This window comes from Mastacembelus armatus, chromosome 14 (genome assembly GCF_900324485.2).
Source record: "Mastacembelus armatus chromosome 14, fMasArm1.2, whole genome shotgun sequence".
NCBI lineage: Eukaryota > Metazoa > Chordata > Actinopteri > Synbranchiformes > Mastacembelidae > Mastacembelus > Mastacembelus armatus.
Genome location: NC_046646.1, coordinates 22193882 through 22217423, shown reverse-complemented (window position 1 = coordinate 22217423; position 23542 = coordinate 22193882). Strand labels below are relative to the sequence as shown.

Here is a 23542-nt window from a genome sequence, read left to right as displayed (position 1 = left end):
TGTTGAGGTAAACATCAGAATTGTTCACATAGATCCGGTGATGGTGAAGTGAGGCCTCACATTTGGGTGAGATGAAGGATGTGGGTAGAGAAATTCACCTACGCTTCAATGTCTGCCCTCCTCAGCTTGCTGTCAGCATTGTGTCTATGTGGTTACAACAACAACTTCTTTTGCAACTGCACCTCTCTGAAGCTCAGTGTCTGTGGGTGTAAGTGTGTGTCCGTGTGCGTATGCTATATCTGTTTTTTGTGTGTGACTTGGAGGAGAGACCCTTCACAGCTGCGGGGGCGATATGTGGAACTTCACTTCATGTCTAGCTTGTAGCTCCACCGACTTTGTTTCTTTTTTTTTTTTGTAACCTCAGGAGGGGAGCAAAGTGTCGAGGGTGAAGCAGAGTGACGGGTTTTCACGACATGCAAGACAATAGTTTGAGCACAAACTAGGGGGACCTGAAGGATCGCATTCATGTTTTTGCTCCTTTTACACTCATGAAGAATGATGTGACGATAAGTTTACTTTGGCTGCTTCTGAACTGCTGCAGAAGGATCGTTTCAGTGTTAGAAAATCGATGCCTCCCTGTTATTTTAATCATATAAAGCTGAAGCAAACTGTAGAAACAAATCCTGTATCTATCCAGAAGCCATCAAGTGAGCATGGTGTTCGGATTTAATGTGAAGGTATTTGTCTGTGAGACGTAATGAATTAGAATCCAAAGCCTCAATCAAAGCTCCATGCAGACGGCAGCAGCTCCTACACCTGTGATCACAGTTTACTGGAGCTCAGGTTCATAACATAGTCGGAGTAGAACAGCGATAACACTCCGTGGGTAGTGTTAAGGCTTATTTTATTTTTCTGAATCAGTGACTATATGTGTGATATGAAACAGTCATTCTGATCTATAATCTATAATCACACCGTGTGTCATTGCAGTCGAGCTAAACTTATTAGAATCAGGGTCCTGTATTTTAAAGGGATGCCTGCAAAAATAAGTAACAAAAAAAAAAAAAAAAACTGAGGCAGTGAGGCCAGCCATGCGGCCCTGCTCTGTTAGTTTAGCAAAACGGGTTGATTTATGCCTCTGTGTGTTTCAGTGTTGTGTCTAGTTAGCAGTCATAACCATGGCAATGTGCAACCTCGTGAGAGCATCCGTCTCTGACCAATCAGACTTTGTTTTTGCAGCAACTGTTGTGTGTATGTGTCGTATGTGTCGTTTCTGAGGCTCGTGTGTGAGTCATTAAGATTTTTGGAAGGTGCATGCAAACTTTGCACAAGAATACCCACAACCCCTTTCATGCAGCTCTTCTCATACTCAGTTTTTCCACCACAGAGGCATAAATCGACCATAAGACGTGTCCCTACCCAATCAGCTTTACTCTTTTCCCCTGCGACCCCGCTAAGGCCCGCCTCCTGTAAGAGTTCAACAGCAAACTGACATGTGAGAGGCACAAAGCAGGCCAGACACAGCACATCCCCAAAACAAGGGACTAAAACGCATGCACCACACAGGTTTGATTAATCCTACGCTAACCCTGTCGACAGGGTTTGACTTTTGACTGACAGGTCTAGGAGCCAATAATCATGCAGGTGGTTGAGGCATTAGTCAGTAGGTGAAGCTCTGAGGTGAGAACAAAAATTATCAAACCCAGGTCTGAAGTGTCAAACCAGAGAGTGGCTGGACCAGTTCCTGGTGTAGGTGTCGTCAAGTGTTTGACGGACATTTTCTTCTTTGCTTACTATTACTGGGAGATTTTTGTGGCTGTGCTCACCTTAATAAAACCTTGATTACTTTAAAACTGTGGTGAAGGCAAACAATTGTATTTAAACTATAGGTTTATCTGATTATCTTTACATCAACACTTTTGCATAATAAAGACAGTGTCTCCTCAGTGTAAAACTTTTACATCTTCCTGCTTTTATTTTTTCATCAGTTTAGCAGTTTTTTTTTGTTTGTTTGTTTGTTTGTTTTTGTTTTTATAATTCACATGGATTGCACTGATGTCCAGGAGTCTTAATGACAAACGGGAACAGTCAGTGTGGAGACAGAGGAGAAAAAGAAGAGAGAATCCTTACGTAGTTGTCCCTGGCAGACCAGGTCGGGTAAAGCTGCATGTGGAGTTGTCTCTCCTTCCTGGCCAACTCGTAGTACTTGGCCTGTTCCTCCCGGGTCAGTGCATGCCACTACACGCACACACACACACACACACACACACACACACACACACACACACACACACACACACACACAAATAATGATTTAATATTGATCAGGACATATAAAACCAGCAAACTATTAGAGAACTCATGTTTAAAAGAAAATACAGAAGTAGTGACTGTGATTAGCAGTAATTCATTCATATCTGTGGTCCAGTATGATCCAACTATTCTTCATGATCCCAGTACTACCAGTATGAGTTATATAATCTCAGTAGCACTAAGAGGTGAAGGGAACTGAGTTCACATTACCACAGTCCTCTCATGTTCCTCATGCATGAAATCACAGACTGACCTGGAAACAGGATTAGTCTGTTTAGTTGTGTGTGAGTGTGTGTGTGTGTGTGTGTGTGTGTGCGTGTGAGTGTGTGCGTGCGTGTGCATCACTCACCCTCCGTCCCAGAATCTGGTTGATGGCAGCGCTCTCCTTTAACGTGCACTCAGCGATGACCTTTGCCCTCATCTCCTTCATGTAGAGCATGAAGGCGTTCAGGGGTTTCTTGATGACCGGCTTCTTGGGCTCCTTCTCCCGCTTGGCCTCCACCTGCGGCTTCCTGCGGGCGGAGAGAAAAGCAGGGGGGAGGAAGGGGTAAGAATGGGGAGCCGGGATCAGCTGTTTTTCTATTTTGATGTGTCACAAGAAAAGAAAAGGCTGTGCAGCTGTTCAAATTTTTAGTAAACGCTCCAAATATGAGGCTGATTTCTGGGGAAATGTGCATAAAATAAGGGAGAAGATGTTTGGAATATTTCCATCCCTCTATAGAAAGTGCTGAGTGTTTGATTTGAATATTTTCCCGTTCGTAAACATCATATACTGAATATCTTGGAACATGCAGCTGCATATTAGGAAGATTTGTAATAATTCAAGACAAAATTGTTGCTTTAAGAATCAACTATAGCCTGGAATGAGGCAGATCATACGGCTGGTGGATTACATAACAGACTCTGTATTACTGTGCAGTTTTTTTTGTAACTGCGTCGGCCTGCTCGAGAGTATTAGTAAGATGTGAGCATTGAATTCAGGGTAAACTACTACAACAGTTTCAGTGCTGTACTTTAATGATTTAGTCGACTTGTTTTGATCTCTGGAGGAAACCGAGTCCCCCCTGTGCTTGAGTTGCTGCTTCAAAACGTGTGCGTTTCCTTTCATTACCATAAAATCTGTGATGATAAAGTATTTAATGCTCAAAGTTCAGATAATCCACATCCCTCATTTGACATTTAGTACAACAGAAAATTAAAATCTTGAATTCACCTTTACCAATTTAGTTTTTAAATATTTCAACTTTATTCTCTAAATATTGTTTTTTTATTTAAATTGTAGAAATTTATTCTCAAAATTTCAATATTTTTCTTTCCTAACAATAAAATGAAAGGTTCATTAAAATATAGGTGCTTTTATATTCATTTCATTTTCCTGTAAATTAATTTCTATTTAAAATCTAATATTTGGTTCATTATTTCTCTTTGTCCAGAATTAATCTCTTATTTAAAGTATTCACCAGTTAAAAAGCACATAGTTTTTTTTTAATCATCTAAGTCATAGATAATTTTAACTAAATTAAATGTACAAATATTTAAATATATTAAACACTGGCACAAAATTTTAGTTTAAAAAATACACTTAGATTTTTAGAAGCAGCAAATTAAAAGAAGAGGATATGATGGAGACGGTGAGAAAAAGTATATAAAAAAAGAGCAAACATGGCATAAAGTGTGGACAATACTTACGCATACATGCCCCTGTCATATTGCTCATGCTCCTGTTTGCCTGTAGGGGGCACTATGGCTGGGTGGGGGATCCCTGTAGGGTGCATGCTGGATGGGCCCAGCATTAGAGAGTGGGGGAACCTGGTGGAGGTAGACAGACGGACGGACAAGAGAGAGAGAGCAAAAAAAGAAAAACAGGTGAAGCCAGTTCAGAGAAATGTGCAGACAGGACAGTAAGCGTCAAAGCAAGAGGGAGAGGCATGGTAAGCCGAAAAGCGTCACAAGCCCTGTGGTTGATCATCTCCGTGCTGAAAGTGTCAACCTGGTGTGTGTTTTCTGATTTTTGCCTCGTTACTGTCAAACAGAGAAAAATGAATCTCACAAAGTCAGAAAACAGATGATTACTGACTGAAATCAAAGCTCTTTAAAAAGCTAAAACATTCTGAATTATATGGCTGGAGACCAGTGTTTGTGCAGCTCAGTTTAAAATGTGTGATGTGGGTCTTTAATGGTATTCAGATATAAACACTCAGCACTAGAGGGCAGCCTAGTCTAACTGAGCAAGATGAGGAAACTCCTCAAACATTTTACAAACCACTTTATAATCCACATCTGTTCATTTAGTGTTAGTGACGCAATTTGCTGTTTTGTTTCCTCATATCTTGCTTAAAATTCATTAAAAGGACAGTATAGTTTAAAAATAGTTTTAAAAAGTTTGTTTCAGCACATTGAGAGTGTGGAGAGACTGAGGGGGAGCAGGGAGGCGGCAATGAGCATCACAGAATAATTACAAAATATTCACAATGTTTGTTTTAACCTGCATGAAGCTGCAGCTTGTAGATGAGATTTACTGCAGTAGTAATAATACACTATATTAATAACGTGTATAAATGAAGAGGATGCATTTCTCCTCTGAGCTCAGGTTAAAGCTGTGATATCAAAGATCAATAAAGATCAATCAAAAGTTAAATGCATGGTGAGTTTTAGTTTGTGGTTATTCATTTTGTTGTTCTGTGATGCCGAGATTTCAATTATCTTTGAGTGATTATCTGATTATCATCAGCTGCGATGCAGGTCCAAGACAAACCGTATGAAAGGTTGGTTCACTCGGCATGACTGGGGCTTCGTGTTTGAAACCTCAGGCAAAGCATGAGAGAGGTGAGAGCACCTGTGTGTGTGTGTGTGTGTGTGTGTGTGTGTGTGGGTGTGTGTGTGTGTGTGTGTGTGTGAGAGAGAGAGAGTGTGAGACTGTTTATTGGTAGTTCAGGTTCAAATGAATCAAATTAGAGCCACAAAATGTTGTAGTGTTGTGTGTGTTGCATCTGACAAATATTGTTTTTTTTTTTTTTAAATGTAGTTTTAAGTGTTTTGAGTATCATGGATCATGAACATACACAAAAAGCAAAAAACCGAAGATAAAAGGCAGCAATAGCAAGAAAAAAGCAGTTAAGCCCTGATAGTACTGAAGGTGCTGAGCGTGTGTGTGTGTGTGTGTGTGCACGCCTGTCAGCCTTTTGTTTTCTGCAGCAGCAATTAGCTTAGCTTGGCTCGGTTTGGCTCGACTCAGCTTGTTTTGGCGAAACCCTGGTCCTGTTTACAGCACACTGGATCCAGAAGGACTTTTACAGCTGCTGCCCAATGAAAACTGACACAGGCGCTGAGTGTGAGTCTGCCATGCTGAATGGAAAACTCCTGCTCAGGCATTTTAAATGTGCTATAAACAGGAGTTGGTGTTGCAGAGTGTTGCTTGATTTTTTTTTTTTTTTTCCTGGCTCGGCCCAGCTTGGTCCGACCAGCAGCCGATTTACGGTACCTGGAGTACGAGGAGGCGCTGGGGAGGTTGGAGGAGTAGGGCTGCCTGAATCCACAGGGGGACAGGGCAGGATAGACTGTCTGGCCCTGCCTGCCACAGCACAGCAGAGGGGGAGAGACGGCAAATGTTGGTGCCTTTTAGCTTTACAGGTAAAATGTCTTGGCCCTTCAGGTCTGTTTAAGTCCACGTCAGTACATTAGGTCAAACCAGCAGACTCTAAACTGAGACTCAGAGTGCTGATAACTTGCACACTGTCCAGCAGTCATCACCTTTTTCGGTTGGAGGCACCGTAAACAAACACTGGTAAATGCAGGTGTTGACTGATCGCTAAATTAGCTGCGATGATACCTGTCGTTTTTTGTTTTAAATGTTTTGTCCTGTAATTCATCTTCATAATAAACACAACCTGCCTTTCGTGCCATTTTGAGTTTAACGGTCCGAACACAGACCTTCAGCTTCCCAGCTCTGTGTGTGTCGTTTACACTGTGGCAACTTCATGTACAAATAAATAAAAATACACAGTAAATCAGCGAATTCTTCCGTCATGTGACATCTCCTGGTTTCACGTCACAGCAACAGAAGCTGTTGTACAAGCTCCTGTGATGCTCTGATGCACTGTTGTCAATACTCAGAGCACCAGGAGCAGAAGCACACACACACACACACACACACACACTCACTCGGTGGGAGGTCGAGGGTGTAAGCAGGAGCCTTTGATATGTAGAAAACTGCACTTCTACCTCCTGAGAGCTAACGCAACCATCTCCCCTTCAACTCATTCATCCTCATGTTCCAACTCATGGACACACATGCAACCCTTCAAGTCTTACCATCACACACACACTTTCACAGCTCATCTAATCCTCTTCTTCTCAGCAACAACATTCTTTACGTGCAGGAGGCAGCGCTGCCTGTACAGTAAGGCCCAGCAGCACAGGCCGCTGGTTATGGCTGGTTATATCCTGTTTTTTACTGAGGTCACACCACAACACAAACGTTCAGTCAAAGGCAGCTCATGCTAAATGTCTGCGATGCCTCAGTCAGTCCGTCAGGCAATGAGATGTGATGACCAGGGTAGAGACATGAGCGAATACCTCCCCTGTGATAGGCCTGGCTGGACAGAGGTATGCTGGGAATGATAAGCTCAGTGACCCGCTGTGTTGTTCTGGTCAGCACCGTGCGCATTTCATTTGTCACACGTCGACCACAAGTGACCACAAGTGACAACAAAGCAATCGCATCCCTGCAAACTAAGCCTGAAGGTGGTGGGTTTGACAGCGTTAGTGAATAGAACAGGCTTCACACTTAGTTTCCAACAGTAACGTGTCCTGAAAGGGCCTCATAAAGGCCTCGGCCTGCTCTTCACGAGCTTAAAGTACAGTTTTACTGTCCTGCAGCACAAAAGTGACCATAAAACATCATCCCTGGCTTCCTTTTTCATACCTTCTGGACTCAAACTCTACTTGTTATATGACATTTTAGCCACAGCCAATTATCAGCCTCCCACATTCTTGCAATTCCAGCTGCTCAGCGATGGACGACAGAGATACAAGCAAACGAGACATTTCAGAAACAAAGGCAGAAAATGTTCCTACAGCTTTTATTATGAGAAGTTTCTGTCCTAATTGCTTTAACTGTTTGTGTCATTTAAAATGCTTTATATCTTCATCTGACCTGCCCCCCTACAAACACACACACACACACACACACCTTTGCAACACAGAGGGTTGGTGTTGGGGGATGTGTGTAATCTGACATTCACACTAATCATGGTGATTGTCCACAAACTCAGGGGTTTAAACTTCTAAACTTCTTTCTCTAGAGCTAAAGTTTCATGTCATCCTTTGTGCTTTTGTGCCACGTTGGCTCTTCTCTGCCACAGCTGCCGTTTCACTCCACCTTCGACCTGAACGTTCTGCCTAGTTCACTAGAAGTTTGTGATAGTCACGCTCCCACCAGAAACAAAACATGGCTCAATTAATTCCTGTCACCCTGCTGGTCTGAGACCACTGACCCAGCTGCTGACTTGGGGGGGGGGGCAGGAGGCTAAAACTCCAAACAACACTTTGACATTTCACCACTCAGTCTTTGTGCTGTCCCACCTCCTCCTTCAACAAAGACGTGCACAACAAGGGGCCGAAACAAGCAGATAATCTGGGTTAAAAGAGATTAGCTGTTAATACTTTTGAAAATCCATAGTCAAGTGTTCTTGACTGAAAAAGATAAAACCTCTGTAAATCACACACTTAAGAAATGTCGAGGGACAGACAGCTCATCCTACAGAAACAGAAAACACATTGGTAAAGAGTTTAAAGCCTCCGTTCCACTTCTTTGTGACATTTGACGTAAGCCTTTTACTGTTCCGCAGGGGATTTTGTCCAGGCACAAACACTATACGCTATAATACACGGATTTGTGTTGATCCATGAATCAATGAAAGTCTGACATTGTAAGTTCACAATCAACCAGCACGGCACTGCGAGCTCACAATCGACTCCAAACGCAGAACAGATGTGGCCGTTTTCGACAGCCCAGTCTGCCGAGCTTTCTCTGCTGCTGCTGTTCTGTCCAAATACGAAACTACTGTGATAATCAAGACAGGCTGAGAGGAGTTCTCCTACTGTAAACCAAAACACAGCTCAGCGGATAAAAATCTACCTGGACGTGCCAACTTTTCCCAGAATCCACCACATCTCGAGGAAGACAGCAAGTTGTATATTTAGATGTGACGGGATTACTATAAGCAGGACCAGAACATTGCATGACTTGCTCTCTCAGCTGTCTCTCTTTTCCCCTTTAGAAGATGATTACTTGGCAACAACATCCAGTTTTAAACCACGTTAAGACTCTTTATTGATAATTTGATTACAGCCAGTGTAAACATGCACTCAGAGGACTTGCCTGTGACTAGACAGATACAGACCTCTTCGGTGTCTGTAACACTCTCCACTAACAGAGTTTGTGATAAGAGTTGTTAACTACGTTTCGTTCAAATTTTGCAGGACCAGAGGCCACGAGTTGAAATAGGAGTCCTACACAGAGAGGATCAAAGGAGGTGGTTTCCATGATGGCAGGGCCTTGGGATAGCCACTCTGACACCAGGTAAGACAGTGCTGTACGCACCACTGACCCAGGTCTCAGTCTGCACTGTTGGGGTGTCGGGAAAGACTGGCGGATGTTTTTTTACGGGGGATAATTACAACTTCATTAATCACTTTTGAAAAGTGAATATTTGAGGGTTAAAGGCTCCACAGGTTCATTTCTGAATTTGTGCATTCTGCATTTTCATGATCAATTATCAGTCAGCTGACTGGCAGTCCAAAACCCACAGTTTACTGTCCTAGAAAACTAGCAGCAAATATTCACGTCTAAGAGGCTGGAACAAGTGAATTTTTGTAACTTTTGTCATTTCTGAAAAATGAATATTCCTTCTCCACCATAAACATGTTTGCCGGTTCATCTTATATCGCTCAACAAATCATTTGCACCTGAACGAGATCGTTTTCTAACCTCCCATTGTAATATATTAGCAATAATTTATTAACTGCTTCCCTTACAGTAATAAAACGTGAGTGCTTTTATTATGAGTATTAAATAGTTTGAAATGCAAAGACATTCAGTTCACAATCATCAGTAGGAAAATCTCTACATCCATCTATCCGTCTATACCCACTTATTCCTAATTAGGGCCCCAGGGATCAGCTGGAGCCAATCCCAGCTGTCTTTGGGTGAAGGGCAGGGGTCCACCCTGGACAGGTCACCAGTAAAATCTCTACCTTTAGATTTTCAAACCAGTGTTTCTTGTTTTGGCGTTTCTGCTTGAAAAATGATCTAAAATGACGAGTCAATGATGTGAGTAGCTGGAGATGAATTTTCTCCCTGTCCACTAATAGTTTCAGCTCCGTAGTTGTCGTCATGGAACAAACTGGCTCTGCGTGTTCGTTTAATGTTAGGGTATGAATCAGAGTTAGTACAAGGTCAACACAAGTACACAAAAGAGTGTGTGAGTCTGTGTGTGAGTGTGGGACTCACCAGCTCATTGAGGGACTAATCTGGCTGACGCCGCCTGGAGGGAGGGAGTAGTACCCTGAGAGGTCCTGGGACTGGTGCCTGTGAACGCCTGGAGGACACACATACCCATATTAACAGCACTGTAATCTGTTTTCTCTCTCTGCTGCATATTGTGGCTGAAATGCCACAGGTACAGGCACAGTTAATGAACACTGCATTATGTCTTTTTGTCTTCTAAACACACACACACACACACACAGTCATTAGGTTGGTTTAGTGTCTACTGGCCCTGGCCCCGACTCCACTGGGTGATTAGTGCTATTAGCAGTCTGGGAACCTGGTATTAAACTCAAAGATGCCCTATACACAGGTCACACACTCCTGTTCCCATCATGTCCCAGTGTGTGTGTGTGTGTGTGTGTGTGTGTGTGTGTGTGTGGGACACTACACACTGGACGCTGCTGTCGCCATCTGGTTTCTCTCTCGTTTGTTCTACACAAGTTAGGGGCCGTGGTAAACCCCACATTTTAAAAACACACAGAGAGATATGGGTAGGCTCCCCAAAACAAACACAAACACACACACACACACACAAACAAACAAACAGACTTCATCTCTACTTTTAGCAGGAATGTTTTCCAACAAAAGAAGCACAGACGGCTCGACTCTCCAGGCTCTTTCTGTCTCTTTCTTTGTGACCTTCAAAGGAAGTCATTTGTCAACAGGCAGCACCTAGCACTTAGCGCAGCCTGACTGCTAACCTGTGTTTGCAGCGCAGGAATGTTGTAGATGACTGTAATTTGGCTGTGGCTCCAGGCCTGTTTCAGGACCCCGAGCTGCCATCAATCATGATGACTGGAATGTGACTGAGTCAGTCGACCTGCTCCGTTTCCATCTTTCCTCCCCTCTCTCCGTCTGTCCCACCACACCCTTCCTCCCTTCTCCTCTCCTTCCCCATCTTTTCTTACTGCACTCCCCTATCCAGGTTCTCCAACTCCATGTCTTTGTCCTCATTCTCACCTTTCACCTCTGCCCCTGTACCTCTGCCCTTCCCTCATTCATTACAGACCTGAGATCTTTCCTTCCCCACCCTGTCCTCTACCTCACCTGGCTTCTTCTCATCTCTGTACTCTCTTTTGGTATATCTGATTTCATTTGACACTAGAAATGCTGCAGTTTGACAAATACATTTAAACAGATCCTTTATGTCAGTTAGTCATTAGTCACAAGCCTGAACTTCTTGCATTGTTTACTATTATTTACTCACAGGTTCAAATCTGTTCCAAGCCAAAAACACCACGAGCATGTAGTAAGTTTTTATCCGGACTTGACTTTTTACAGCACAGACCTCCATATTGTGGCACTTTACACTTCAAACCAAACGAGTGCAATCTTTCTATAGAGTTAGAGAAGTTTGTCAAATCTCTGTATGTAAAAACTTTGAGGTGGACGTTTCATCTGTGACTCCGAGGGTGAATTCTGGTGGAAAACTCTGGTAGTGGCATCGCTGTCACCAGCAAAATCCATCGCAGTTTGATTTAATTCAGGAGCTATGAGGTCATGTTCTGGCCCCAAGTCCATCAACAAAGACTTTTGAACTCTGTGCCCTGACGACTTGTACAGTCCTGCTTAAAGATCTGCCTTCAAACTGAACTTCATCTTGTCTCCAACACACCTGTGAGATTGTGTTAGCTACTCTCTGTCTGTTAGTTTAGTGCTAATAGAGAAAGTGGTAAACGTCTATGAATAAATCAGATGCACCCAAACTGACTGCAGAATATGCATTAACTGTTGACGGGTCACATTTATCAGAAACAATGAATGCTGGTACGCGTCGTGACGTATTGAGACGGTAAACTTTGCATCTTTTTCAAAGTCACCTGTGTTCCCTGAAATGACTGTATGGCTGACATCAAAACACAAATCCTAAACACTTAGTTAGATTTTAGCTGTTAATCTCTCACACGTGAGTTTGATGGAAACAAAGTGAGTCAGGTTTTTGCTTCAGCTTTGACACTATCAGCTCTGTTTGTTGTTGGGAAACGTGAAGTGGGGAAATTAGCAGCAGTAATGGGGCAGTTTTCTTTGGAATGCCCCTTTTAAAGCGGCAGTCTAATAAGTATCTCACGGTCTCCATGTCAGCATCTCGGGAAACACTTCAAAGGGGAACCATCTGAGTCAAACTGGCCCTGCATGAGCTCGCTATCAGACGTGTGCATGGTAAACTGAGAGCTGAGGAGCTGAAAATAGTTTTCTTACACTGATAATGTGCTGTGGTGGTTATAACCACTGAGAGTGAAAGCGTCGCAGCATCTGATCCTTTAAATGAACTGACAGCAGTCTGTGTGGTCTACATTAAAGAAGCCAGACCAGCAGAATCTTTGTAGTGTTTTGTTACAGTAAGGGCACCGACGAGTGCTGGCAAATTTGACCCAACTACAGAAAGTTTTGCTACGAACAAACGTCAAGTCACAGTAATAGTAAAAGTTAATTTTCTACAGTGTAAAACTACAGGATGTAAAATGACTGTTATTGTTTGTCTCATTATTCATCATATTTTCAATACCCAGTTTCTCCTTTTCTTGCATGTTTTTAAGCTGAATGACTCACACTCTCACCATCAAAAATGAAAAAGGCAACACCAACACTGTACATTTGTCATCCATCTGCAGTAATCAAATACAATACTGTATAAGGTGAATCACTACCGGTGCAATATACTGTAGTCACTTTACCCGGTATTTATTTATCCATTGATGTCCATGTACTGGACATATTGTACACACTTATAGTTTTTGTAGCTTTATAGTTTTTTTCCACTTAGTATTTTTTAAAATATTTTAAATTTGCTTTTAGATTTTTGCTTTTGCTGATGCAACAAGACAATTTCCTCATTGTGGGACAAATAAAGAATTTCTTATCTTATCTTATGTATTTTATGTTTAGGGTTATATTTTTAAAATATATATATTATATATACCCTTTTCTCTCTGTAAAACTAGTAATTGCCCTTTGGTGAAAAAGCGAGTCGTTGATAAATAAAATAAAAACGTGCAAAAAAAATCAAACATCATCTAAGAAACACAAGTTTAAATATAATAATAATAAACTACCAGTGTTGTTACTCTTTGTAGTTTTAATCGCAAATCTGTCATCTTAAGCAAAATTAAGAGATAAAAGTTAAATATAACAAATATTTAAAACTAAACGCACAGTAGGAGAAGTAAAAATGAACCTCAGTAAAGGCTGCATTTATTCAGTAATTTTCTTTCTGTCAACAAATTCAATGAAAAGGCCTAAACCAGTGATGCATGTCTCTCGCCCACTGGCTCCTACTGAAGATGTCAAACGTTAAAAATGAGTCGCAAATACATGGTTTTCTTTAAAAATGTACACAAATGAAGTTAGTTTAGTGAGTTATTCCAGCAGCAGCTGTGTTTGTGGTAGAATAATCCCATCAGCCAGTCAGGCGCACTTGTTAGTAAATAACTTTATTGTTGGTTTTGGTCTTTTCATGGGACTTGCTGACACATAAAAATGAAAATGATCAAAAATTCAGCGGCAGTCCATAAATCTGTAGAGCTAAATGCTGTGTGCACTTACCTGGTACTACTTTGCTATTTTTACATGTAATACCAGAAGACCTTTTAAGACTATACAATAAAGGTGACATCTTGCACATAACAGTGTGACAGTGACAGCAGACGTGTTTCACTTCTGCTTTTTCACTTTTTACACTTTATGCTCTTTTGTCCGAGCGAACAGTCATATCTGGAAAACAGTCAAAACAAAGTGGCGGTGCTCGATCAACTGCGAACAGCTCGACTGTTGAAATCACTTGTCGAATCTGGTGTTGTGGTAGTTTGCGGAAGAAATGACTAAACCCGCTGTCCAGCTGGGTTGCACAATTCAGGCAGCCTGACAGGAGATCGCTAAAGCCTCACAGAGTCTAAGATCAGTCTGAGTTTAATTTCTGCTGGTTCATCTTATGTTGGGAAGCACTTTATGTATAAAAGAGACTAGATAAATACAGTTTAATAAATATAATGAAACACAAGCAGACATGCAAATCACATAGATAAGGTTCAAGGATAGGTTGACCAGGGTTCAAACCTCAAACTGTGAGGTGATGGTGCTATCCACCGTGCACCGCACACTATGACAATTATGATTATTATTATCCTAATCTCTGCTACAGCTGCCTTTATTTTAATTTGGAAGAAGAGAAGTGCGGTTCAGCTAAACAAAAACCTACAAAAGACTCATTTAAAATAAAAAAAAAAAACAAAAAAAAAATACAAATATTAAATCTGAACAAAAAAAGAATCATTGGCTAATTTTTTGAACAAAACAATTTAAAGGCTGTAGACCTAACAACAGGCCAGGATTTTGGAAGGATCTGTGAGCTGGGCTCTAAACAGTGCGGCTGCATGAAAACAGGCAGTTTGCTAAGAAGCTCCCCGGTTACCGTGGAAACGGGCATCTTTGCATCCCGTCGCTGTCGTAAGTCTCTTATTCTGCATCGGTGAGGTGATGACGTGAAGCGGCGCTTAGGTGCGACCGTCTGCACCTCGACTGATGTGTTTTGTAACTGCACTGCAGCTAAATTTAGTCCTGGGATTAGTTTTTATTCCGACCGTCCTGGATTATTACGGTGCTTCTCGTGCACAATGAGGTGAATCTGTTAAAACCCACTTCACCTGCCAGTTTTAGGACAATTGAGCAATTTTTAAGCGCGTGATAAATCGGATGCAACATGTTCTACAGGTGCTATAAATACACAGAGGCAATAGCTCATGACACCATCAGGCTTTTTTTTTTAGCTTTCTCTATAAGAGGGGAGTCTGAAGCTGAAATACAACCAAAGGTCCTCCAGCACCTTTTTTTAAACAGCAGCCAGAGGTAGAAGGTGGGTGTTGATGAAAACAGTAAAGGAAGTAAACTGCTCAGTTACAATAAAGTGAGAGCTGCGTACAGTGGAGGGGGTTAGTGGAGGAGTGGTGTCAACTTTGAACAGACTAACACAATGCACCAGTATTGCAGAACGAGACCACGGTGAACGTGACAAAATGAAGGGCAGGGCGGACGACGTGATGCCCAGGAAGATTTAGAAAGAGGGAGGAGGCTGGGAAATGGCTTGAAATGTTGCATTATACCAGAGAGTTTCTATTATTTTGTCCACCATTGATATCCCTGAAATGAACCAGCAGCTCTCTGAAACAGTTTGAACAGACTGAGCATTATCACCAGACCGCATTAGGTTTTAGCTCGGTGTACCTAATGAACATCCAAACAACAATCCTCTGAATTTCTGTCAACACGCATGTAACTTTATTGATCCACGCTGAGCTCAGCGGTGCAGGAGAACAAAGGGATAGATGGGTGTGCCGAGAAATGAAGTCACCGATTAGGTCAGCCTTACCTGGGGTGAGCTGACGAGTGAGCAGCGTGGTAAAGGGGGGTGTGTTGTTCCTTGATGGAGTCAGAATTCAGGTGAGATGGGTATGTGCAGCAGCCAGGTGTGTGTCTGTGTGTGTGTGTGTGTGTGTGTGTGTGTGTGTGTGTGTGTGTGTGTGTCTGTGTGTGTGTGAGAGAGGTTGGAAGCAGGTGGCTCAGTCTGTTATTAAGGGCTGAGTCACTTTGCTAGCATCATCCATGGACACACACACACACACACAGTATGGACTAGACAATGAGAGTGTGTTTGTCATAAAAGGGGATTTCCAGACGGAGCAGGCAGGATTGTCTGAGGTCAGACTCTGTCTAACCAGGGAAAAGACGTCTCCTGTTACTCTTTTGTCCTCACTCAGCTTCTTCCTCTACCAGAGTTTCCCCCTTTCTTTGAATAAAACTACTCACTTTCATTGTCATCACCTCTGTCAAAATCTTTGACTTATCCCGTTCAGACTCAAACCCCTGAACCAAACAGCGTTAGCCGTTTTTAGCTCTGCTAGACCTGCTGTTACCATATGGGCCTGGTGTTTATTATTTTGGAATGACTCAGCTTAAATCATAATGTGCTTCATTATCTGTAAATCCATTAACACAACTGCTCCTTAAAGCTGCAATGTTCTTTCCACTCACACATCAAAATGCTGACACTAATTATTTATCTCTTTTTTTTTAATAACGGCGTGTTTGTCTCTTTCATATGAGGCTCCAGTCTGTGGTGTAGATCTTATACCGCTAATAAACCGCAGGATTATACTGAATAATTACCAAATAAAAGAAACATTTTTAGTTTCATTTCTCTTTAAGTTGTCACACAAATGCTCCTTCAATCAGTCGCTGCCCACGTGTGCACTTTCTATTTCTCCTGCTCCTTCACTCGTTTTTTTTTCTCTCACTCTCGTTTTTGTTTAAGTGATATTTGAATGTCGGTGTGATTGGGTTCATTTCAATCACTGCGCTCACAGTGTCAGTGGAAATGGGCTCACAGGCTCGTGATGGTCAGCAGTCCGTCCCCGTTGTCCTCGCAGTGTGTTTTGCACCCATCGGCATTACACACACGTTTCGACTGGCTGTTCAGCTTATGGACGGTCAGTATAGTTTCCAGGATTTCGTGCAGTTTCTCCTTAGTTTTCTCCTCCACCTCAGATTACGGGCGGCCAACAGCAGCTCTACCTGCAGCTTCTTCTCAGACATGTTCTGGATTAGCAGCAGCTATAAGTCGTCTGTGGTGAGCGAGAGTGGTGGGAAATTAGTCCTCAAACGCCGCTTTGCATATCTGCAGTATAGGTCTTCCACTTTCCCTTTTGGAATGACCGATACAAACTACCGCCCCCTGCTGGTGTGGAGACTTATTTCCTCTCACCGGGCGTCGAACGCACATGCTGGTTGGCCATCGGCTGGAGTCTGTGGTGCGTTCAAGTGTCATTATCTGGTCCAGACATAGCTCACAGGATGTTTAAAATGAAAGGCTTTCTTTCTTAGTGGATGTATGAAGAGAAGTGGACACAGTCCACAGCACATTTACAACACACTGCACATTGAGATGATGACATGCAACAAACAAACAAGGACACAATATAAAGATCTATGTGAAGTCTTCGTGCTTGCACTTTGATGGAGCTTGTCAGTAGTTTCGCTGACGTAGCACTAAATGATCGGCACTGGTCTGGCATTCAGGGACAACATGAGCTCATTGTCTCATTGTCTTGCTAAATGACAATTTAACAACAATAACCAGCAACAACCTGCTTTAGCATCTCATCCAGAGCTATTTGTAGAGAAACATGGAGGGACAGTTATAATTATCTGCAAGGCTGAATCTGCCACAACACATCCAGCCTCCTAGATACATTCAGCAAATTCCATGACAGTCTGCCTGACGTCATGATCGGGAGCATAAACACATTCGACAAACTCAACAGAGAAGGGGCCAGTAGCTGTGTGAGGCAGAGGGAGCAGCACCACCTTTCAGCTCCACCTCCAGCAGGGTAAAAAACCCTGGTGTTTAAATGTCAGGGTGTGTTTGTTTGTAACTCCCAAACAGAGTACTGTGTGTTTGTATGTACAGTGCTTGCTAAGAAGAACCTTGTGTGTGCTGCTGCGATGGCTTGTGCGATTGTCACCCTAATTGTTTCCATCCTAGTGTGTGTGTGTGTGTGTGTGTGTGTGGCTGGCGGTCCCTTCAGAGGAGCAGGCCACTTCAGAGCAGCCATGGGACCGCCACAGGCTGACGGAGCCGGTGCTGCCACTTCACACACTGTGTGCGTGCCTGTGTGTGTGTGTGTGTGTGTGTGTGTGTGTGTGTGTCCATCCATGTGTGAGAGGAGGAGAGATCAACAAATACGGTGTGTGTGTGTCGGTGTGTGGTAAAGTGGATGAGAAACAGAAGAGGGAGAGAAAACTAGAATATGAAGATATTAAATTTGGTCTAATACATTTCTTGTGTGTGCGTGTGTTTCTGGTAAAATTACACAACGTGCGTGTGTGTGTGTGTGTGTGTGTGTGTGTGTGTTCGTTCTCACCTGTCTTCTGACTCATGTCTGTGGGCAGGTGTGGAGGACTCGGGCTGAAGTGCTCGTTGCCGTAGGGCAGGAGGGAGCTCAGGGGGTGCATCCCATGAGACTGCTGCACCACAGACACTTTGTTGGACTGTGAGACACAACAACACAACATGAATTTAGACAATAACTCATTTTTCATATTTCCTTCACAGCTGAGATATGGGTTCAACCATTTTAACTGAAACACTGCTCTTTAGGAAGAAATGAAGCTTCCTCTTTACACCCACTCATCACAGCGTAAAACTGCAAGTGCAGCAACTTCGATAAAAACTTGGTGAATTTGACACAGGAAGTACGTCCTCAATCCAGTTTCCGTACTTTTAAAGTGTTGAGTAAAACGCTCAGAAGTAACGGAAATAATTGGTGAAATCATGAAAATTGAAGCCAGGTTGTGAGATATTGCAGGACTTCAGTGGAATAAACTGCAGTATTTTTCTCATTCTGGCCTTTAATTTGTAAAGAGACTATTGAGAAATCAGGTTTGTAGTCTTAGTTTTTCAGATCACAAATCAGCAAAGTTAAACTTAGGTATAAAAAAACGTCAATAATGTTGTTTGGCAACTTTTTCAAGATTTAAAGACTCAGGATCAATTATTTAGCTGAAGATGACTAATGTATGTTCTCCTTTCTTACCAAGATGCTACTGTAAGAATCCTGCATTCATCTACATCTGTGGGGACATTTGCTCGATGATATGAAAATAAGAGGAGAACACACGCGTACAAAGACAGAAAGAAGTGGACACTTTAGACGTGGTGGGGGACAAACAAATGGGCTGTGCTTGGCTCCCATTGGTTTGCAGCAGAGCAGGGAGGAGCAGGGGAGGACCATTTGATCGATAAGGCTTTGATGATCAAGTGAGGCTGCGTGCGAGCTTGTTTGCTTTCATGTTTCTGTTTACAAATGGGTTTCAATAACTTATGTGAAATCCAGTTATTGCTAATGCTCACAGCATGCTGGCTGACATACGATATGTCACGGCGGTTTGCAGCGATGGAGGCCGCTAACCAGGCAGTTACACTGCACATGTTTGAAATAGGCCATATGTGTGTGTGTGGACTGGACACTGTAATTGTTTCTGTGGGAGACATGTATAAATATGCATCTTTCTGTGTGTAAATGTGTGTTTGTGTGTGTGCAGATGTGTGTGGATAGATGTGTGTGCTGTGAGCTGTATTAAGGCTTTGAATGCTTGAAATGCTGGTTTTCATGTGTACGAGTATTTGTGATAAAAGTTTTATGTTATTTTGTACACTGAGATGGACAAGCCTGTGTGTGTAGGTTGATTTGCATGAGTGTGTGTGTGTGAAGTGTGTAACATCAGCTCTAGAGACGGGCAGATCTGCTGCTACTTGCTGGGCCTCCTGCTGAGTTACAAAGTGAATACCTTATCACTTAAAGGCAGAGCTTCCACACGCTGTACTCCATATTAACACACACACACACATTCAACAGCACCTTTCCTATCCATCCACATCTCGACTACACACACACACACACACACACACAAACGTAATCTCATGTGTATGCTACACAGCTAGCTGTGGAGCTACGATCAAACTGCTACACCGCTTTTAATGTTAAGACACATGAAAACAAAACGTGCTGCCTCTGCACCAGACAGCTGAAGTGTGAGGGCAGAGGAGGAGCTGCAGGTGAGGAGGCCTTGTGGGAGCTGGGTGGAGGAGGTGGTGAGCTTTAGATAAGATGGTCTGCATTCATAAATACCTGAAGAAGCACTCCGCGCTGGAGCAGATGCCTCGTGGTTTTTGGGAGTGAACAGTACAAAGAATATGAGAGAATGGCCGGTTGGTCACGTTAAGTAATAAGTAAAATGTTTGCTACTTATTAAACATCCCAAAAGTTCGCTGACACTATAACATGTCATGGAAAACTATTAAAATGGTTCAGCACAGCACCCAGGCTTCAAATATAACTCTGGACTGTGTTTTGGTCTGAAATGGTCTGCTGAGCCAACATGGGTGACTTTGCTCTCATCACTCAATGACGCCAAACTGCTATTTTTCTGTCTGTAGTCGTTTAAGAAACATGAGTCTAAAGACACATGTGGTCAGATTTTATCAGTAGTTTCGCTTCTGTTTGTCTATTATCTACTTTTCCCTTTAGACTATTTCAACTTGCAGACATGTTTGTGCTTCTCTAACACAAATCAGAAAGTGTTTTCATTCATTTCTGCTAACACACAGTATCATGTAATTCTGTCTTGGGAAAAGGACATGATGCACATTTACATTTTCAGCAGCAGCAATGACATTTTGCAGGGAAAATCCCAGAGCTGGGTCGTCAGCATCAGAATGCATGTACGGACTGAGCCATCAGTCAGTCAAGGCAAAGAAACAGTCAACAAATGTAGTTCACACAAAGAATGTACCTGCAAAACCATCAGTATTCAACAAGTGTGAATTATCGCACACATATCACACTCTCCTAACACATTGTTCATACAGTGCATGTACAGACACTGCATGCAACACGCATTCTGCACATATGGATGCAAACACGCACACACATCTGTGCAGGGCTGCTAAGGAGCCTTCAGAAGTAGTGGTGGCTCCGTTTCACGTGCTGAGGTTGATGTAGCCGTTTTGCTGTAACATTATAGCCGCAAAATCGTCCATTTATGTTTCCTCTCTTCCTCGGGGTAATTAGGCGGCCTTGAAGTGGCTTTTGCTGCGCCTTCCTTTTTTTACACACACTCAGGGAGGCTGACTGAGAGCACTCATTTAACCCATAATTATCAACCCCTCTGTATTTAAAAAAATCCCCCTCTCCTCACCCCACCACACACACACATACACACACACACACACACAACTTACACATAATTACCTAAGTTGAAACAGACAAGTGTGTACATGCACATGTGGGACACACAGGACTCAATAAAACCTATGGCATCTTTGAATCGGAAACATGAAACTATGTTTTGGGTTAAAAAAAAAGAAAAGAAAAAAAAGAAACCAGAACAGTAACACATATGCTCAGGTGTGCACACAAATACATATACAGACACACACACACACAGACACACACACACACAGATGCAGGAAAAGTTCACTCACCCTTTAATTTACCGGAGGAGAGTTACCCACCCTTGCAGGCTGATATAAATTGTCAGGGAATAACGACAGAATTTTGATTTATTATTCTTGTTTATGTTATAATAGGAAAATAACATCCATGAGGTGCCAATAGGAAACACTAGTTGTAACTTCCATGTATGTGCTTTCAAAGTGTGTTGTATGACCATCCAGATGTTCCTGGATCTGTGTCATAAAGTGTTTGTATCCAACCCACTTGATCGCCCAGGTAAACACAGGGGTGAAAACGGGCAGAGAAAATTCCACAGATTCCTTTCTCTCCGCAGTCCCTCATCTTCTTCTCGCACTGACTGCATTTACACACCGAAAACATGGATTTACTAAAGACCCCGCTGGTCGTTTTGGGGGGTGCAGTTTACGGTGGTGTTGTACTCGACTGAAATGATGTTTCTAAAATGCCAACTGGGAGAAGTGGGAAAGGAAGAGGATGCTCAGAGTGACGAGTTCAGCAGCTCATTATATAAAATTCTGCTTGATTGATTAGCCAGTGCGTCAGCCTGCACTCAGTTATTGCTGCAGTGGGGTTTTGGCAAAAGCAGTGGGCTCTTTGGATGAGGTAGTCCTATTTAAAAACCCTAACCAGGACACTTTTTAAAGGACTGTTCCCTGTGGAGTTCTTGACCACAGCTATGGAGCTCCCATATGGTTTTACCAGTGGGGCCCTGAATTGTTCGTATCGTGCGTTCGGGATGACTGGTCACACATTGTGGTCTTGCAACAGAGAATAAGAGCAGAGAAGAAAAACAATGCATTTTTATAAACATGATACATTTTAGTGACACTGAATGTGAACGTCACAGAGCATCTTTGTATGAACTTACACAATATCTTCAAAAATCTTAAGGTTTTGACACGAACACTTCATAGTGTGCTGCATATCAGAAGCAGCCATACACATGAAGAGACCCACCGTCACATGCCAACTGCAGCAGTGCTGAATAATAAATCTCCTGTTTGTTGATTACATCAAAGATGTAATTACTTCAAAGATGCAATTACTTTAAAAATTCCAATTAGATATCAACATCTTTTTAAGTGCGTCAGCAGATCGTACATGTAACCCTCAGCCTCTCTGTAGTCTCATTTCACTTGAAAGGCCTTTGATTTTTCTGCATATTGTTGCTGCCTTTTATCTCCCTTCTATTTGAACCAAAATCCGCTGCTGAATACAAGAGTTAATGGGATCTCAGACATCACTTGTTTGTAACGACGGCCCTCCACCTTGACCCCGACACACGAGCGCACACGCACGTGGACGTATGCATGTCAGATACACATGCATGCAAAGAAACGCAGTGCCTGCACACAAAGCAGCGCACACACACACACACACACACACACACACACACTCATTGAGTGGACCTTATGCTGATAAAACACTTCTAATGTATTCTTTAGTTTTCAGATGACACGCTAAGTAGATCTGTCTCTTTTTATATTTAAAGCGGAAATTAAAGCGTCCCCTCTTTTGTCCCCCCCTCCGTCCTCCTCTTACAAAGTGCTTTTGAGGGTAATGTCTTTAATCTCACATTTCACGGAGATGGCACATTAAAAACACTAATTTACTCTCCTCCTTTCACAATCGTCCCGGTGTGAGGGAAATAAAAAATACAGTCGCTGAGAATAAATGGTGGCTTCACCTTGGCGCTCTGCAATCCTTTCAAGTAGCTGCAATCAAACTGCTCTGCAGACAAGAGTTTTCTGACAAAGAGATCTGAGCATGACGGTGTCATGTCTGTCATTAAATGAATTAGACTGCACTCAATAAACCTCCTGTCTTACCTTAATCAAACTGGATCAAACTGCAACAAATGTATAGTGTAAGAAATAAAGAGTCTAACTTCTTTACAAGGGAATAAATAGTTGTGGTTGTGGTGCAAATCAAGCTAATTAATAAACTCACCCAAGGCTCATATTATGCTCTGTGCCGTTTCTATTTTCTGCTGTTTTAGAGCACTGAACTCAAAGACAGTGTCAAACCTGCAATTCAAGCCACACTGGTTATTAATAGACTTCCCTCCTCACAAATTGGACCCAGACTTAGGATTTTTATATAAATCAAAAAACTGTCTGACAACCCTCCACTGTGGCAGAACAAGCAATTTATCATCTCACACAGTTTCTTTGTTAAAGATGTGCATGTCAAGGATCTTTTGCCTCTGTGTAAAAGAGACAAATAAAATGGTGGAAATACAGTAAATCTTCATGTGAGAGGTCAGAGGACGGGTCAGCCTATCAAGTGTTGAATGGCCCTCGAGAACACACACACACACAGACACAGACACACACACACAGACACAGACACAGACACACACACACAGACACAGACACACACACACATACACACACACAGTATATACATGAGTGTTGGGTTTGTGGGTGAAAGGGAGGGGAAAAACTCTCTAAAAGCGCGGTAAAATTCCCCACACCTGCACGCAAAGAGAAAGTGCAAAAAGAGCATGAGAGAAACAAAGATGAAGAAATACAGAAAGAGAAAGAAAACACGCGAGGCAGAGTGAGGTGGCAGCTCTCCACGAAAACACACAGAAGGATCTCAAAGAGCATTTAATCCCATGGAAACTCCTGGCCCAGACCAGACAATCGATTAACGTGATTTTAAACTCAGCCTCATCTGATCAGATCAGCTCCTGGGAGGGAGGCTA

General features: G+C 42.5%; 1 protein-coding gene across 6 annotated transcripts in view; it reads right to left on the bottom strand.

The window, feature by feature from the left end:
* The window catches only part of tcf7 (transcription factor 7), a 62134-nt gene that overhangs the window by 6861 nt on the left and 31731 nt on the right, over nucleotides 1-23542 (bottom strand). For 2 of the 6 annotated variants that reach the window (XM_026328016.2, XM_026328013.2), the window contains exons 4-10: nucleotides 17719-17845; nucleotides 9767-9854; nucleotides 5735-5824; nucleotides 3943-4062; nucleotides 2603-2765; nucleotides 2071-2178; nucleotides 1360-1407 (exon numbers count right to left, since the gene is read on the bottom strand). In XM_026328016.2, the coding sequence (XP_026183801.1) occupies nucleotides 1360-1407; nucleotides 2071-2178; nucleotides 2603-2765; nucleotides 3943-4062; nucleotides 5735-5824; nucleotides 9767-9854; nucleotides 17719-17845 (744 nt within the window). The remainder of the gene's footprint in view (nucleotides 1-1359; nucleotides 1408-2070; nucleotides 2179-2602; nucleotides 2766-3942; nucleotides 4063-5734; nucleotides 5825-9766; nucleotides 9855-17718; nucleotides 17846-23542) is intronic. The other 4 variants (XM_026328018.2, XM_026328015.2, XM_026328017.2 and 1 more) reach the window with 3 other exon arrangements.